The 19,622-nt window shown below is 37.5% G+C and overlaps 1 protein-coding gene across 1 annotated transcript in view; it reads right to left on the bottom strand.

Annotated features, from left to right (window-relative positions):
* Positions 1-19,622, bottom strand: part of ECEL1 (endothelin converting enzyme like 1) — an 83,440-nt gene that overhangs the window by 40,276 nt on the left and 23,542 nt on the right. Inside the window, exons 3-6 of the mRNA XM_075202356.1 lie at positions 10,605-10,673; positions 8,314-8,424; positions 8,079-8,171; positions 5,210-5,334 (exon numbers count right to left, since the gene is read on the bottom strand). Of these exons, the coding sequence (XP_075058457.1) occupies positions 5,210-5,334; positions 8,079-8,171; positions 8,314-8,424; positions 10,605-10,673 (398 nt within the window). The remainder of the gene's footprint in view (positions 1-5,209; positions 5,335-8,078; positions 8,172-8,313; positions 8,425-10,604; positions 10,674-19,622) is intronic.

The raw sequence follows: 19,622 nt of genomic DNA, 5'->3' as shown, positions 1-19,622 counted from the left end.
TTAACTGGCATATTATACAACATGTAACATTAATAAAAATGCAAAACCATATTATTCAGTATCTAAAAACCACCAAATATGGGGGTGAAATTATTTCACACATGAACACTCACAGGGTGCTCATCACCTGTCCGCTACAGGTTTATAACTAAAGATGAAATGTGAGGCAAGTAATATAATGGTAACAGACACAAGAATACTGATTAGCGCTAGTTAGAGTAAAAAATTGTATGTCTTGATTTATTATATTAAGATAAAATAAAAAAATCACATATAGTGACACATATTCAACACGCTAGAATAGACAAATAATAACAAATCTTGGATCCAGCAAAAGGCTAAACACACTGGGGCTGTGAACCCCATATATAAATAAAGTTTTATGTGGATTCACTTGAACATGATGAAATATGATTGCATAACACAATTTGATTTTGGATATACAGGAAGATTGGCCATACGAGTGTTTGGAACAAAGATAAAGCTTACCCAGATTCATATGATAAATGAACTTATCTGAGTCGACTCATTATTTATTGGGAGGTTTTTATGTTTTATCTTTTATTTTTATTTATTGATCTTACTTTATGCATTATATTATTTGCCTATATTAGCGTGTTGAATATGTGTCACTATATGTGTTTTTTTTATTTTATCTTAATTTAATAAATTAACACATACAATTTTTTACTCCAGCTAGTGCTCATCAGTATTCCGGTGTCTGTTACCCTTAGATTATCTAAGCTGATTCAGTATCTACTTTGTGATGTAGCAGCTGTTGGTGGAGCACCTTTAAAAGATTTACCAGCTAGCGCCTAATTTGTTTTTTGTGGTCTTTATGCTAAAGTAATATAAGGAATAAGGTATCAGAAAACCATTGGTGGATGGGGGTTAAACTGTGAATTTTAGGTAATCTATTCATTTAAATTAAGATTTAATTTGCAGAGCCCCTCGGAGCTAGTCATTCAACGGATTTAATCCAGAAATTGTTCTGAACATCTTTAATCCTAGTAATTGAAATGGAACATGCATAATCTTCAGGTTCTTAATGAACTCGTCCTCCAGGACTCTCCTCAGAATGTCTTTGTTCAAAGTAATACAGACAGTTCCACGTACATGATATAAACCAGGGATATCTAAGCACATAGTGACAGTACTTTCTGAGCACCTACTGAGCTATCAATTCTTGTAATATCTTAAATGGAAAACAAACCTATATTATATTATTTCAATTAAGTGGGAATGCCATCTTCCTATTACATTACTGCATAGTGGAAATAACCTGTTTTATTTTTAGACCTGTAGAAATTTACAATACAGCAACACACCTGATTTCTATATATAAAGTAACGTCATGTTATAATATTATTTTATGAGGCAGAATTCCAAATGCACTTGCAGTGGGTACAACCACATTGTTATGCTCCTCTGCTCGGGCAATAACTATAAAAACACAACACATTGACATTCAGAACACACCAAACTCTCACCAGATCAATGACCATTAGCTTAATGTCCCAACCATACAGTCCAGTCTGTGAGAGGCTGTGGCATGTCAGCTGTGAGTCAGCCCAGGGCTGTGTATGACATTAAAAAGAAGGAAGAAGAAATAGAAGAATAATGATCGAGAAGGACTGGAAAGACAAAGCAAAGGATGCAGGTTGCCAAAGTGAAAGCAAATGCAGAGTGGATTTAGAGGATGAGAGAAAAATAAAACATTTACATGGCCGAGAATAAACAAGAAGACAAAGGAAAGCAGAAATAAAAAGGCACGAGTATAATTATTGCTAGTAAAGATGTCATAATATAGTGTAATAAGGATTACAAACAAATGTAAATAGAACATATAAAAATAAGATGGGCAATAAAGAGAAAGTAACAAAGCATAGTGGGGGGAAAAAGAAGACAGAATGAAAAGATGGGGATTGGCTCTATTTTCTAATTGACCTTACTTTCACCTCTATAGAAACAATAACATAGTCGTCTTGACCCTGCTGCATTTCTCCTTACCAGATGACCTAACAAATCCCACAGGACAGATGCCAATAACTGCCCGATTATTATATCAATGAATGTGTCAGATGGCATCTCACTGCATGCTATATATATGAATGGTGCTTTATTGATTTTTCCCAGTAATAAGTGCACATTGCAGATCTCAAACCTTCAATCTCACTGTCAATAAGACAGAGATGTCCATCACATAGGCTCATATCTCAAATCTTGCAACTCTAATACAAAGCTGGCAAAGCATCCATCTACTCTCAACAACAATAGGCTTTCTGTGTACCTGTTCTTTAAATAAAATAATAGTTAGGGAACCTTAGTTGTTGTCCATTTAACAATTTGTTTAACCATTGAATAATTGGTAAATGAATATGTTCAGCTTGAATGGCGCAGTAAGAATCTGCTTACAAAAATACAAGTGTATGATTGAAGCCAACTCAGTACTAGCATTTCCACAAATAGTTACAAAAATATTTAAGAATTGTTAGTAGAGCCATGAATATATAAGACGCCTTGCCTCAATGCAAACTGAAACATGCAGAAAAGGCTGAATTTCCATTATTCAAGTCATACCTAATGTCCCAAATTGTGCAGTATATTTACTGTATAACACACCTGGCCACTGAATATCACATATGTGTCTGCCAGCTTTAGAACATAGTCATGCTATGGAGAGGTGAAATGAACAGCCTAAGCCATGCAAGTAGTCACTTTTGGGCTCTGCTATGCATACTAATCATTCAACACAACTGAGAACTTCTCTCCTGACACATTCAGCAGTGGGTGAACTACCCTGGCTATTCAGATGCACAGATTATCATCAGTATAATACAGCATTCAGGAGTGGGATTGGATTTAATTAATGGTCCAGCTGTCCAGTTCTCCATGGGAACTGTAATTAACTTTAAAGATAAACCATACCCTTAAATGTCAAGCTTACTTCAATGCCAAAATCTGCAAATGATAAGTGCTCAGCTACTGTATGACTATTGTGCTCTGCTGTGTCTCCACTATAGAGACTAACTGTACTGTGTATAATATTAACCACTATGGGCTCTGCCGCATATAAGCACCATCAGAATCGACTATGTCTGCGGGTCCTTGGCCAGGTGCAGGTAGTGGACAAAGACATGGGAGAAATGGAAACGCCAATATAAAGTCACTCATTGGGTCATCACTTGCAGTGGGCTACAGAACCATCCTTCCCCAAGAAAATCACGCAACTATATCTGGTTGATGGCGACGTTCCAGTATATGCCATAATTGCTCAATTGGGTTCAGAGTTGGTAACTGAGGCCATATGGATAACATCAGTGTCATGCTCATCAAACCATTTGTTGTAAATATGGTGAAGGATAAGTACATAAGCGATTTGATGATGCATATCTACTCATTGTCTCTACCTCCTCCGCTCATCTTCCCCCCTCCCGCCTCCTCACTACCACGCAAAAATTAGAGGGAACATTAGTCACAGCTAATTTTCCATCTTATTGCGTTTTGGCTTCTGTTTTGTAAAGTTTGGAGAACCCCGCCTTTCCTCACTGGTTCTGGGTAGAAAGGATGACTAACGTATGCTATTCAGAATAAGAAATTCTAGAGCAAGGAAATAAATATATCTAGCTCATTAGTATTATCAGCCCATAATATTTTACTGAAGGAGTAGCTGGTGCTTGGAAAAAACTTCCAAGAGAAAAACAACAATGATGGAAGTTAAACATGCATGGAATAATCACAGACCTCTCCTGAGAAGAAACCATGAATAAATGAAATTAGCAGACTAGATGACTGTATATGCCATTGGCATTCTGTTTCTATGTTAGAAGGTTTTATTTATAATAAATATATTGAAGGCTATTGCTTCTCTTCCAGCACTCCATAACTTATTTTGTTGCTGTGTCTGAGGACTTTGCAAGTCTTGCACTGAAAAAGCCATGTTTAGATGTAATTAAGAGCAAAACAGCTATCTATAAACAGAAATTATGGCCTTCAATCTTTGCCTGCATCTTTACTTCTGTGACTGCATATAAATCAGCCTGCACACAGGTAACACCAAAAGGCAAAAATGTGTTACGACTCTGCTGTACAATTTTTACCCGCAGGTTTAATCCTGTATTCTCTAGCTGTTCGCATCAATGCTGGATCTGAGCATCTGCATATTTTTTCTTATGAAACAGTTTAATAATGTACTATGTGAAGTGCTGCCAGGTTCTGATCACCTTTTCCCATCAATATGCATCACTATCCAACTGGGATGCTCTGTCTTAGGCGGAATTTACAGAAGGGTCCCCTGCACTGCATTTAGCACAATACAACAATATATAAATATATAAAAAAAATATTATAAGGGTTTTATGTGATAATTATGTGATAATTACCCCATATTTTCATAAACTAGTAATCATGAAAATCCTGTCGCCATATATATAAGAGCACAATGCTATTTAGGTGTACATTTTAATATATTCAACTGAATAAAAGGTATGTATTTTTTTTAATCTTTATTTGAGATAAAGGAAAACTGTTACAGTACTGCCCTGTGGAACAGGCTTGTGTTTCTCCACGGCAGCTCAAGAAAGGGGGCTAGAGTGAGGGGCAAGGATGATTATACTTGTTAGGTCCACCCCTGGGTGTGTAAGGCGGGTGTCATCTCTCATAGCAGTAACTATGATTTCATTATGTTGAGTGACAAATAAAGCAAAGTCCCAATAGGAAATTGACTGAAATATCTTGCTATCTTTTCCACTTTCCAACTAAAAAGCAAATAAATACAGGTCAGCAAGAATAAGGATATACTTTCATGTATTACATTGCAATTTTTAGACTAGAACACATTGGGCCCGAGTCATTAAGAAAAGTAAGGCAAAAAAAGGAGGACATTTTCTCCTGGACAAACCATGTTACGTTGCAAGGGGTGCAAATTTGTTTATTATTTTGCACATAAGTTTAATGCTGGATGTCTTTTCATTTAGTACACAAATATTTGATAGCTTTATTTTTACATTGAAATTTAAAGTTGATCTTGGACATTCCCTACCCCAACTATAAAATCTGCCTCCACATTTTAAGTTTACTTCCCCCTCCAATGCATCATGGTTTTGCCCAGGATCAAAGTTACTCCTTATTAATGCTTTGTTCTTCTTAATGACTCAGGCCCATTGAGATTGAAAGTAGAGATGCAGTTAATAAGCATGAATAACTTTACCTTTGTGGTGTAGTGCGTATCATATCAGATACTTTCTGCATATAATCTGTGGCCAACACCACAATTTCTTCATCCTCAGAAAAGTTTTCATGGAATATTCTGTCCAGGAGGCGTTTCCATTTTAACTAAAGTGAGTAAGAAAAAAACAGATGTTGGAAACGACAAAAGTTTCTATTTTTGTCTTTAACTTTTGCACACATTTCCATTAACCTGTGAAAACGGATTTCAAAAATACAATGTTTTAAGACTGCAAAACAGTGCTATAAATTATATTTATTTCATCCATGAATCAGATGATGTTTTGCTTATCTACCTTAATCATAGACCACAAGGGGTTATGTACTAACAGAGTGTATAAGTGCAAATTGCAAACAATCAGCAAATAGCTTTGGTCACTCTAGTAATTAGACAATGAAAACAAGTGGTTGCTCTGGCTTACTGCATACTTGCATTTTATTAGTAAATAACCCCAAAACACATTTTTTAATTGTAAAAAACAACTTAGCAGCATATATTATTGACTTCATTGTATTTATTGAAACATTTTTTATTTTCACAAAGTTAGAAGCCACATCAGACTGATGGTTAGTATCTGTCAGACTTTTATGTTAATATTTTACATTGTGTTTTAATAAAAGCTCTGTTTCCAGCTGGGTTTATTGAAGAGTTGTAAATAATGGTTAAAAATAAAATCTGAGAAACCTAAATGGACATATTCTAGTTATTTAATCCACTAGAGTGGAGAAACCTCTTGGTAACATTAAATCCAAGCTACCTGTCTTCAAGGCAACAGAGACAGAGGTAGTATTAAAATAGTAAGTGAGCTCTATCAGCCTAGCTTGGAGATCCTGGTGTCCGTCATTCTGCTGTCAAGTCGCTCAACTGTTTCCAATTCGTATTCATTCATTTGCACGCTACACATTCCACTTACATACCTCATTCAGCTGAAATTATCACAACTGCTGATCTTAGACAGAGAAATTTTATCAAAAACGTGGTATTGCAGAGTAATTCATATAAAACCTTCAGGACTTTATTCCCAAAGTGCCACCAATACAGCATAGCAATGATGGGTGGATCACATAGCACTCATAAAGGTGTATACCTACCCTCTGCTCTTGGGTGAGGCCTCCACAACCTATAAGGGCATATATGTGTGTGGAGAGGTGCATTGTGTAAAACTGTAAATGTCAAAGTTCAACTTCCTACTACTTTAGTACCACCCTTTACAATAAAACCAAGATTTCTGTTTTTCACCCTAACACACGGCTTAGTTTACCTAAAATATGTCTTTATTGCATGTGGCATATGTTTCTGTTTTAAGCTTCAATTGTTGTGTTTTTTTACATTGCTTCATGTGCGCTGAAGCGTAACTGGAAGGTACAAAATGCGTTACCTCTGGTCTTAGATGACTTTAGGGATGGGATAAATGGCTCAAACTGACGTCAAAACAGCCCAGAGATCTTCAGGCTCAGTTTGCGGCAGCCGAGCCACTTATCAAGTCACCCCAGAACAGAGCTCGGAGACTCTCCCTGGTCCTGCCTTAAAGTGCAAACAGACAATAATAACAAATGATGTTTCAATACCAAGCTCATCCTCTACGGCTCTAGCCAGCCGGGGGAAACTGTGCACTTAAAAAGGCTGTTGCAGTTAGTGGCTTCTAGCATCAATGAGCACTGCAGGTCCAATGCTGCTTGTGTACTGTGCAGCAGACATTTTGTGCTTTTATAAGTGGTTTATAATAATTATTGCAAATTGGATAGGAGCTTGCACAATGGTTTGTGAATCACCATGAAAAGCCCAACCAGAGGTGAAGCGACATATTTGTCTTGTTAAAAACCTAACTGTGGGATTCTGTTTGGGGTAGAATTATACTTTTTAGCGCAATGAATATACGTATATGACAGTTTTGTTAATTGATTAGCTCCTTTTTTTTTGATGATTATACAGAGATTTTGCATCCTTGCCAGAGGAAGAATCTGTGGGATCTGTGGTGTAGGATCATCCCACACTCAGCAGTCACAGCAGAGCAGGTTTCAAATTGTACACTCTCTCTTCGTGTAACCAGTAATTAATGTTGGAACATGATATGAATATGAATATATTGGACAGTGAATTGAAGCAGGTAGGGCTTGTGAAAAACAAACAAAGTGTACTGGAATATAAACAAAAAATAAGGAGCTGTTGGCATTGGGGAATTTAAATTAAACCTTGAAAGGGGTGCATTGGTGTAACTACTTTCAGTACAACGCTTGCAACAGCATCTAAGAGGCCTAAGGTGTCCCATGCTACTGCTATTATTGAACCCCTAATGACTGTCAGTGATAGATTGAGGGATCAGTACTATGGCTGGGAATAGTCATTTGAAATCTATATTGTGCACACAGCATTAACACTAATCAATGCAAACAAATGTTACAACACAACACAAGGCCAGATCCATTTAGCAGATTTCAGATTGCAATGGGATCATTTAGAACTTTACACATACTATCAACCTTATTTTCCGTGATTCTACAAAAGAAAAAAATAGTATATTGGTATTGCTAAAATAAAATAAATAAAAATATGCTGATCATATTGGGTAAACATCGATAATAATTGTTCCTGCTGGGTTTGGGGGAATGTAATAAAATAAAATAAAAAACAATATGTTTTTTGTGTGTATATGTGACTGTGTACAGTATGTGCCAGTATGAGTTTGTTCTGTGTAGATGAGCCAGAGCTAGAACAATCCATCCAAGAGGACCACACTGGTATACTGTTAATTGATGCTGGTGACTTATCTGTATATCATGTTGACTGTCACACCTACTAGGCACTTTTTCACTCATATCATATAAAACAGATTTACCAAGTTCATACTCACGTGTGGGGCAATCTGCTGCAGCTGATTTATGGTGACCTTGTTGTAAATAGTGCTGATGTCACGCCTGATGTCATCAAATTCTGAGATAGTGATCTTAAAGTGTAGAGAACAATATATTACTAAATGGAAAGGAAGCCTACAGTTTGCTGTAGGATAACATCTCTTCCACCAATTATTGAATAAACAATTTGCTTGAGAAATATTAAAACATACTAATTCTGCCAGTGACACTTACATTGGCCAGATCCTGCTCCAGTTGCAGAATCTCTTGAGCTTTTTTCTCTACATGTTCAACACCAAGAAGGCTGAGGATTTTCTGCATGAAGACCTTGTAAGCAGCCAAGATCTATAAAGTATAAAGCAGAAAACAAGGTGCCAAAATTGTGTGTTATCCAAACCATTGTTCCACTAGCACATAATAGTAGGTATTTGGGACTGATAAACAGAATGTTCACAAGTTTCCTACACCGTAGCTGTAAAAGTTGAATTTCAGATCATTTTCTACAGTCTGTTTGGGTTGCTCGAACCCTTTTTGAGTTAATACAAACTAAATTGACAGTTGAATTTATAATCTACTTTGACTTAGTTAGTTTGCCGTACTCATGGCACTGAATGTGCATCCCAAATCACTTTGGTTTTGCGCCATTACTCTTATATGGTCAGCTCAGCACACATCAAGGTGTAGAATTTCCTTCCAGACTTTGGAAATGCTTGAAAACAAGGTTCCTATGTTTGCTGGGAGACAGAGAGACCTGAAGAGGTGCATTGTGCAAATCAAATCACATCAATGTCCTGCTTTAATACCATCATTTTCATTAAATTAAACTTTTACATTGTTTTCCTAAGATACTGTTCAGATTAACCTCATTTACTTCTTACATGAACCACAGAGCGGACAAAGGGAATATCTTTATTACATGTGGAATATTTTTCTGTGTTAAGCTTCTTCTGTTTTTTTACATTGCTTCATGTGCACTGAAGCGTACCTAGAAGGTACAAAATGCATTAGATATGGTCTTAGGTGACTTTGGGGATGGGATAAATGGCTCAAACTGTTGTCAAAGCAGCCCATAGCTCTGCAGGCTCAGTTTGCGTCAGCCGAGCCACTTATCAAATCACCCCAGAACAGAGCTCAGAGACTCTCCCTGGTCCTGCCTTGAAGTGCAAACAGACAATAATAACAAGTGATGTTTCAATACCAAGCTCATCCTCTACGGCTCTAGCCAGCAGGGGGAAACTGTGCACTTAAAACGGCAGTTGCAGTTAGTGGCTTCTGGCATTTCAAGCAGATGTGGAGAACAAATACGCATCTCCTGGTATGTAAAAGGGAAAAACACTATGCTATTGCCAATTAGAAAAACGTAAGCATATATAAATTAATAAAAAATAATCTTGTATTGTATATAAGGTGTCACTGAAACCAACCAGAAATTACACAAGTACAGATAATGAAAACTATATGCATCTTATATTAATATAAACATTAAAAGAATTAATGTTATTGCTCATAAAAATCCAGACAAATCATTATAAAGGAAGCAGATAATTGGGAATATGATAATAAATTAGTTGATAAATATAGGAATCCTCATTGATCTCTACTAACATTTGGTATTTTTCGTTCCAAACTAGGTTCCTCGGCTCATTTATACAGATACATATATTTATCAATTACTTTTTATAACTTGTATATGCTTAAGTACATCTAATTGAGAATGTCATGGTGGTGTCTAGTTCTTCTTTGGTTGAAATATATTCTGTGTGCTAGAGGCACATACTGAGAAATTCTGGGTATTGTTCTATGTGCTATGGACACATGTTGTAATTCTGTGTGCTAGAGGCACATGCTGGGTAAAAGTTTTGGACATTGCGGATACATTTTTGGGCACTGACAGGCACTACTGTTACACTCTGAAAAAAAAGTGTTGGGTGCTGCTGCTACATGCTGGATATTGTGGGTACATGCTGGGCAAACCCCCCCCCCCCCAAACATTTTCCACATCACATTCTGCTTGCTACAATTTTTTCTAACAAAATAGTTCACTTTGGCCATGACTCCTAAATTTTGTAGAAATTTTTTAAACCCTGTCCTAAGTGATATAACTACAAGCAAATTCCGACTGGCCATTAAATTTACAAGGCGACCAATCAGTAAGCTCCAAGCTAAAGTAGGCACGTCACACAAAAACAAAACATGGGCCTCAAAACATTCCTCAATGATCTGTATTTGAAATATAAAATGTTTGTGCTACATATATATTTTGAGCCCCATATTGCAAGATTTACTAATGGAACATTCCTTCTCTGGTTTGACACTGATCAAATGATGATGAAACCACAAAATGTAGACGTGTCATGTATTTGTACATATAACAATAGCATATGTTTATTTCATAAACACAATGCTATGTTCATTCCAGTAGCAATTACTTTTTTGGTCCAACTATAAAGGAAAGTTAGATGGAATAGGATTTGTGAAAAGACTTTAAAAGAACGCAGTAGGGAAATTCCATAATGATCTTGTACCTTCTCACTGTCTTCATCCTGCCCTAGGTATAGTGTTCTCTCTGGCAGAGTTAGGCCATCCTGATCAATCTGTATAAGAAAAACACAAGGTGCAAGGTTGGAAAATGAATATTTCTCTTAGAGCAACAGGTGGAGTTGTTGAGTTCTATATACCTGGCTATGACCATGCAGTGATGCCTCATCATCATCATTTTTTTTATATAGCGCCAACATATTCCGTAGTGCTTTACAATTGGGGACAAACATAGTAAACTGATAAACAAACAAACTGGGTAAAACAGACAAAGAGGTGAGAAGGCCCTGCTCACAAGCTTACAATCTATGGGACAATCTATGCCTCAAAATAAATACAGGTTTGAGCACTTTAGTAAACATTGCTCTTCAAAAACTCTTTCAGAATGTAGGTAGAACAAAGAAATGTTCTGCACAACAGTAGGAGGTCAGTAATGAAAATGGAAGTTTATAGGTCAATAAAATATGTTATAAGAACAAAAATGTACCTGTTCCATTGTTCTCCACATTAATGCTGATCTGTTGGGTTCTTTTTATTAGATAAAGTACACAAATTACTTGTTATTATGTCATGATATATACTTTTCTAAACCTCAATGCGAATATATATATAAACAGTAAATAGGGACGAAGTCCCACAAAATTCTCTCATAAACTTTTCCTGCATAAATACTTTGTGGTTGAATCTTAGGCTGTTCATTTCCTTCTCCTGCTGCTACGTCTCGTATTTCCCTGCTGGTGCCTAATTGACCCAGAATGCTTTGCTAGCAGCGGGGAGCCAGAAACAGCGGCAGTTTGAAAAAGAAATTACTGGCAACAATAAAAAAAACATTTTAAAGGAAGTTAAATATTAAAGTTAGTGTCCAGATAGAAGATCTTATAGGAAGGGAAAACTGTTGTTGAGAAGAATGTCCAAGACAGCAAATATTTTTTGAGTTATATTTTTAATAGCCATATAATGCAACCTACATTATACATATGACAAATGTACAAATAGTGGTTTTCAGGTAAAGATATATCAAATGTGCTGATACTCTCACCAATACGGGGAGTATGCATTAATATTTCACAAATATTAGTTCACTCTGTATTCTCTTGCACCACGCCACTCATGGCGCCTGTAATTCCATTAACTCTTTGCTAAATCTCATACTAACTTCGCCATGGTCTTCTACAGTGCGCTGTCCCCAGAGTACTAGGTGGACGGCTGCAGCAGTACTCCCTACTTACTGTAGTCACTTACGCATGCGCTTCAATTACATAATGTACCCTGAAGCTCAGCGCTCGTAAAGGGTACTATTGTCCCTATCCACAGCTATTTGCATTGTACAGGGTAACAGTAAATAGCTGTGTGTTGTATTCTCAGCAACAGAACAGCAGCTATTAAACTTAGTAGTTTAATAGGACAAAGCAGCAGTGCATAAATATTATATTTACAAACATAACAATAAAGTGTAGGCATAAAATAAACAGAAATTTAATATAAAAATACTGATTTAATATAAAAATACTAAATTATATCCAGGTGTGCAGAGGAGGATACAAAGTACCACGGCCTAGTGGTAGCAGACAGTAAAGGGGGAGGGTATGGCCCAGAGGGAAAGCATAGGAAGTTGTCTGTGTGTACCAATTGTCTCCTATTGGTTTGCACAATCACACCACCATAGGATAAGCGCACAGCACTGACTTTTACAAAAGTTGCTCACGCTGCCTGCGCTGGGAGAACTCACTGTCCAATTTTACCTTGTTTGAGATCTAAAGCAGCGGTGGCCATTGGCAAGTAAGGGGCATGTGGGAAGGTCTGATGGCACGGTGGCTTTTCTGATGGGCAAGTAAGGGGCATGTGAGGAGGTCTGATGGCATGTGGGGAGGTACAAGGGACATGTGAAGATGTGTGAGGGCCGTGGTTGTTTGCAGTAGCTATAGGTATTTGTTGTCTCTTAGTCTCCAACTGGTTGGCCATCCGTGATCTAAATTGACCTGATAAAATTCTGTATCGACTCCACAAAATATCTGTTTCCTTTCCGGTATAAAACAATATTATTATATTACCTTTTATTTATAAAACCATTAACATTGCTAGTCAAAGTGGAAATTTAGAAGTGGCGATGTGGAAAATGTAAGTGAATAGAATGTGATAGTTTTACAATGCAGGCAGTAGGAGAAGTAGCGGTATGGCCTACCCCCATATACCAGTCCAATTTGGCCACTGATTATCATAATATAAACAGGTTACATATAGTGATTTTGAAACAGGTAAAAGGCAAAATGCACCCCTTCCCAAATGAGCTTATAATCTGAGAGGTATTGGGGAAAACAGGATAAAGTAACATCTGTACTTTGTATATTTTAGCATTACAATGGTCTGTGTTATTAGTTACTGTATATAACAAACTGTGTTTTAATATCCTTTCCACTAGAAATTAAAGTGTATACATGGCAAAATGACATCATAAATCTTGAGAGTTCCTCTTTTGCCTTTTGCAAACACATACATAGTTTAAGGACAAATCACTACAATATGAGAAGTAGCCAAGGATTTTCACAAGGCTGCATAGGTCTTTTATACAGAGCATATCATATTAGGTATAGTATTTATAAATAGTGTGATGTATATTGGGAAACTAAGAACACTCCACCACAAATGAACTCAATCTCCAGTTTAATTGCCTTCTAATCACATTACACCACATTTTTTTATAAATAGCACCAACATATTTTGCATCACTTTACAAAAAGAACAATAGGTGATTGAGACATTGATATTTGCATATTAATTAAATTAATTTTGTGGGTTTGGTGCACCATAATGGTAAAGAAGCATGTTATGGGAATAACTGAATATGGCTTCTACGGTAGACAAGGGTATGGTGCACATGTATGGCAAAGGTGAACAATGAGACAATGTAATAGTTTTTCTGGTAAGGAGAAGGTGGTGGACAATAGCACTGAAGCATTATGCTGGCCGTTATAAAATGTGGTTATCTTAAAATTTCAATCTAAAAACAGTCCCGACATTTACTTTGTAGCAGATGTTGCAATTGTTCAGGTATCTCATGTATGTTATTCTGCAAACATAGCCCTCCAGTCTTGTCAGTTCTTGCCCCCCCCCCCCACCACCTTCTGTGTATGATTCCAGCAGGTCAGACTTTATATCTGTAACCAGAGAGGTGACAGCCAGTGTGGTTCATACCTTAGCATGTCATTGTTTATTTTGCTTGCAGAAAGTTAATATACTCTGCTTGGTTGGGCAACATAGGCCATGTGTGTGGACATATGTTACATAGTGGATAATTTGGGACTGCCGTGATCATATTACTAAATATTACTAAGTGTCACTTGTGCTTAAATACATTTACTGAGACAAGTAGCACAGTGGTAGTATGTACTATGTCTAATACTGATAATAATAAAAATGTGTTTGCCTGATGCATAGGTTTTGTTTTACAGTGGTACATACATAAGGGTCATTTCTCTGTCATTGTTGCTCTCTCTCATCATTTCTCTCCAAACTTGAAAATCTCTCTCTCTTCTCTTCTATTTCTTTTTCTATGCCACTTGGCCTGTGCTTATGAGGGAAGCCAGCCAAGACATTAGAACAAATTATACAGTATGAAAAAAGATAATCTATAAAGTGATTCTGAAGGTCGTTGTGACCTTTGGGGAGCTTGCCAGAACCCCCTCTGAATTGGCTCTTCTAGAGTTTCCCCCTCCTTCCTTCTTCCTGTACCCGACAATGATGAGCCAGAGACATAACTGTGTCTTTAATTGCAACTGCTGCTTTTCAGTATTTACAATGCAGATCAGTGTCCTGAACAAGGTGCAGCACGCTTTGGCAGCCACTAAGAGGCTGGTTGGTACAACCTAACAATCTATGACACAAGACACTACTTTCATATTAAGTTCCATTAGGATATTTAGTATATTAGGACATTTTCTGATAAGTCTATAAATTGGGAGGGGCGGTGGTGGTGGTTCATGATGCAGATGCTGATGTCTGAGAGATGAGAGTGAAATCTTTAAGAGGTGTTGCTCCAAACACATCACATTGAGTTCTTTGATCTGGAAATCTTCTATTTCAGTGAGAATGTTTCAACCAAGAAGTGATGTAATGTACAGATAAAATATAATATTGTGAATGGAATAGCATGTGAAAACTGTCTGACTGAAATAGGATAGCTAGATTGTGATTCTCAGTATTCCTTTTACAAAGGAGAGACTGTAAAGACTGAAGATGCCGTGTATATTCTTGTCACTGTTAATATACATGGTTTTACACTATATCTCTGCGTTTCACACAGAGCAGCTCTCAGCTGGGAAGTACTTCTCTTCTGCAGATTCCAGTAAGTCCTATATGTGACATTTATGGTGATTGGAAGGGACATCATCATTAACCTCTTTCTGGGGACAGAGAACTGACCTCACAATTTATATCAGTAAAATCAATACATCTCAACCATGACTGTCATATTTGGCCAGGAATTAACCCTGTAATGGAATCCCTCTCCTCTCCTGGGTGCAAGTGCTGTGCGCATGTGCATACCATTTATCCATTCCATGAAAATGATAGTAGACAGTGCTGGCAGGGGACGTTGGGCATACAGCAGGCAAAAGAATTAGAGATTATGTATTTCTTCATACACTGATAGTTTGTGTTGCCTATCTTTAGATACAAAGAGATGTTGGAGAATATTATTAATTAGATAAAATGTTACTTCAAAATGAAATACGTCAGTGGAACAATTCGGATGGGTCTGTTCCCATTGTAATGCTCTTTTGAGTTTCTCTCAACTGGAGTTGGGATTAAAGTCATATTGGACATACCAGGGAACTCATAGTTTATCACTAGTCTCAGGACTACCTGGGTGCCACTAAGGCCGGGATCCTTCACTTCGTACTGGTAGTGTAACTTATTGTATGTTTGTAAGTCAAAATGAAACACCATTTATGTTCATGCATGATATTTTGGGATATGTTTAATTCAAGCACATTATAAATTCAGATTTTTAGAGCTACAGGTATCCATTCACTTGTGCGAGTGCGGTTGCCCTCAAGTCCAATCATCATAGGATGAAAGAAGTGAACTGGTTGTGCAACACAAAGTGCTTTGGTTTTGCCTATGTGGTTCAATGTCAGCTCAATGAACGTCTACCTTCCTGTCTTGAAGTTACTTCCACAATCTGCACAGGCGCACTCTGCAAATGTGTTTAAGTCACAGCAAAGGCAAACTTCATAACTCCTTAGTACCATCCTCTTTCATTAAACTAAATATCTCTCAGGTCTGAGCTGGTGAACAATACAGGTGCATTGTGCACTGTGATAGTGGCTTTGTGTCCTTCAGTAAAGCAAGGAAGTCCCCTAACAATGCACCCTCTCCACTCCTTTATCCTATTTTAATCATTTCACTCTGAAAAACAAAAAAAAAACCCTCATTTTTCCGCCACACCACTTCTCACAGCTAGCGGTGCGGTGCACCTATCGCTTAGTTAGCCAGGAATGCTCGTGCTCTCTTCCAACTACTCCTATCAGATCGTTCAATCTTATGCTCCTCAGCAAACGCCACCATCTAATCTAGGGAACATGGAGATCTAGGCGCACCAACTCAAATCAAGACGTGTGATGTTACTAAATAAAATTCTGCGCCTTTGTGCTTCAGAGAAAGCAATGTAAATGTTTATTGAAAGCTTCATAATGTAAAGCATCTTGGGGTAAAATTGTTTTAAAAGTTCCAAGCTAAGATAGTTCTGCATGCATGTATATCGCATTTACTTCTCATGGAGTATTACAGAACTTTTCCATAATCTTCATTCCAGGTCAGTAATCACAGCCGATACGTTAGTATGTTAATGTTTCAGCACCACTCAGAGTCTTTGCTCCTCCAGCATATAAAATGACTGCAATTGATGCCTTTGGTAGCAGTTTCTGAAAAACACTACCTGGAAATTAAATTAAACTATTTTCATCCATACTCAGACACCAATGAGAGTACCGTCTGTGTAAAAAGGGAGTGGATATTACCAACAAAAGGGGCACTGCATAGTGGTAGACCCTACAGCAAGCCTATTGACCTTATATTAGCTTATACCGTATTAGGAGATGTTTATAGACACTTCTCCCCACCTACAATGAAATCTTATTACTTCTAGTAGAACCTCCTACTTTGATAAATCTAGTTTGTGCTTTGTTTTTGCTAAAGCCAGTGTAACCATAGAAATAACAAATATTCAACACCTCTATCCATACACACTGAAAGAAAAACTCTGCTTCTTACTGTGTACTTATGTAGCGTGTAAATTAGTGTGTGTAGCCAACACAGAAGAACAGTATAGAATGGGAGACCTGTGGTTCCCCATCTGTTGTTCAGCTACAGTGCCAGTATTGTTATTAATTACAAAAGCTTTTATAAACATTCATCAGGATCGTAATGATATTGACAGACAGATAGAATTAGAGAGCATGGTTCTGTGATGAGGCTTGTGGTTCATCACAGATACAGACCCCTTACCTGTACTCTGGGCTCTATGAATATTTCTGTAATAACATAGAATAAGCACTGCAAATTAAGCATGACGTTTTGCCTGATCCTATTTGCTGATGAGATTTGTTTTGTAAGAAAGGGTTTAGTTATTTCAGAACAATCCAAAGGTAACTCAGATTCTAAAGTATAATGTCCTCCTTTAAGACATATTTAAATTGTATCTCTAGAACATGAATATTTTGATTTGTTAAAATGTATAAAAACCTCTACAAATTCCTGTAATATCAGATAACTCACTTGAGAACACCTTGTTCAGTATTGCTATACCAAATCATGGCACCTGACTAGGTCCCATTAATTAGATTTGTGCTTAATAGATACAGCCCAAGATCTGCAGTATTATTATCTTAGTTAATCACTTGTTTGCAATCATTTCATTTGGAAACCATAGATTTTAAGATGCCAAATTGCCATTCAGCTCCAGCCAAGCAGATAACCTTGTTCCCCTGGCAGTCCTTGCCGCTGCTATACATTATTTTGGGGCAGAAGGCCAAGCTAGTGGCACTTTAATGCCGGTTTAATTGATAGGCAGACGATCGCTTGTCCATATGGCACATCAGCCCCTGCATGCTGTGATAACCAACAGGAAAGCATCCTCCTTTCAGATCTCTGTTCTTGCAAGAGATAGGAGCCTAGTATCCCTAACACTTACAGGGGGGCATCTTCATAATGGCATTCACCTAAGGATTAGTGCATCCTGAGCAGCAAATGCAGACTATTTAATCACACTCTTGTTGGCAGTCTCCTTAATGAACTCCTACAGCAACATATGAATAAAAGGGCAATGATTAAATATGCCGTAATTTGTGCCTATGAAGTTATGAAATTGATCAATGCTCAGTGCACATCTCAGTCTAAGGAAAGGTGTCCTGGGACTGTGGGTGGCCACATGTCCTCTGCATCTTCCACTTATGCATCTCTGAACAGCTGTGAGTCTTCAATGCTTAGCTTATTTAGTGTACAGCTCATTTACTCCTAATTATCTTCATCCAGTGGCAAAAATGACTTCTAGGGGGCTATTTAGAGCAGCTTACGCCAGAAATGGGCACCAGTACCGCTCTGTGTAATTTTAAAGTTTGTCTTTTTAATTTCCTTATAAAATATAATTAAAGTGAATAAAACAGAGGGGACATGCTGTATCAGCAGCAAAATCCAAAATAGGCATCTCTATTTTACGGACCCCATTAATTGTTATTTGATTTCCTGATTAAGGACTTTAAACTTTTTTTTTTTTTTTTTTTATAAGTCCACTGGACCTTTTGTCCTTGAAGTTAAAATGTATTCAGAACGACTAAATGGACCACAGATCCTGTATATAAATAATGGCATTTCTAAGTAAGAGGTTCAAAATTTGGGTTCATGTGCCTTTAAAGCTGCACTACCAGCTAGGTATAAAATTTTACTAAGGTGTCCTGATCCCTAGGAGTCCTGGTGGGTGATACATTTTCCCCAAAGTCTCAGGAACAACTACTTAATTGATAGCCAAAACTGCTGCAAGGATAATCCCCTAGGACTTCGGATAGGGAGAGCAGCATCTCCATCATTTTTTTTTACTAGGTCATAGTGCAGGTTTAAATTCACAGCATCTTTATTTTTTATATTTTCTACTTGTACTATGATATTATTTAAATAATTACGGAAGCAATTACTATTACTAAGGGTGTGATATACTAAATGCATAATTTGCCCACAGCTTTTCAAATCTGTATCCACATCTCACCACCTGATCAGGTTAAGAAAACAAGATACAAACTATTTATATTTTTGCTAACTGATTGTATAAAATCACCCAAACACAGATCTGATAGTTAGGTGGAACTTGCATGTTTCAAAAATTAAACCCTTTGGCCCCTTTTTATCAAAATGCGGATATAAGGAATTTTAATCTCAGCTCTAAAAAAAATAAATAAATCACTTATCACTCTAATTTATCAGCTGGCGTGACGATACTGTCCTGAAGCTGTAAGGGATAACTTACCTCATTACCTGGCCACTCTTTGTAGATTGGTGAATCCGTGTGTCTGACTCCTGCCCTACTGTGCTCTATAAATACTCTGCCTGCACTTCCCAATAGGCACCAATTGGTAGAGAGCACGTACAGTGAAGTGGGGAGATACAAAGTGGACGATTCAAGTGATCCACAAAGGAGGAGCGGCAGCATCAGTAAGAAAGCATTATGCTGTAGCATTTAGTTTGTACCTGTTTCACACTCAGATATTGTGTGTGTGGCAGATGCTGTGTGACACTCAGTCAAGTTAATAAGTGGTGTTGGGTAAGGGTTGGCAGCAGGTGTGCACAGGTGACTGGCAGCAGGTGTGCACAGGTGACTGGCAGCAGGTGTGCACAGGTGACTGGCAGCAGGTGTGCACAGGTGACTGGCAGCAGGTGTGCACAGGTGACTGGCAGCAGGTGTGCACAGGTGACTGGCAGCAGGTGTGCACAGGTGACTAGCAGCAGGTGTGCACAGG

The sequence above is a fragment of the Mixophyes fleayi genome, chromosome 3, assembly GCF_038048845.1.
Source record: "Mixophyes fleayi isolate aMixFle1 chromosome 3, aMixFle1.hap1, whole genome shotgun sequence".
Classification (NCBI taxonomy): Eukaryota; Metazoa; Chordata; class Amphibia; order Anura; family Limnodynastidae; genus Mixophyes; species Mixophyes fleayi.
This window is presented reverse-complemented; position numbering and strand designations above follow the sequence as displayed.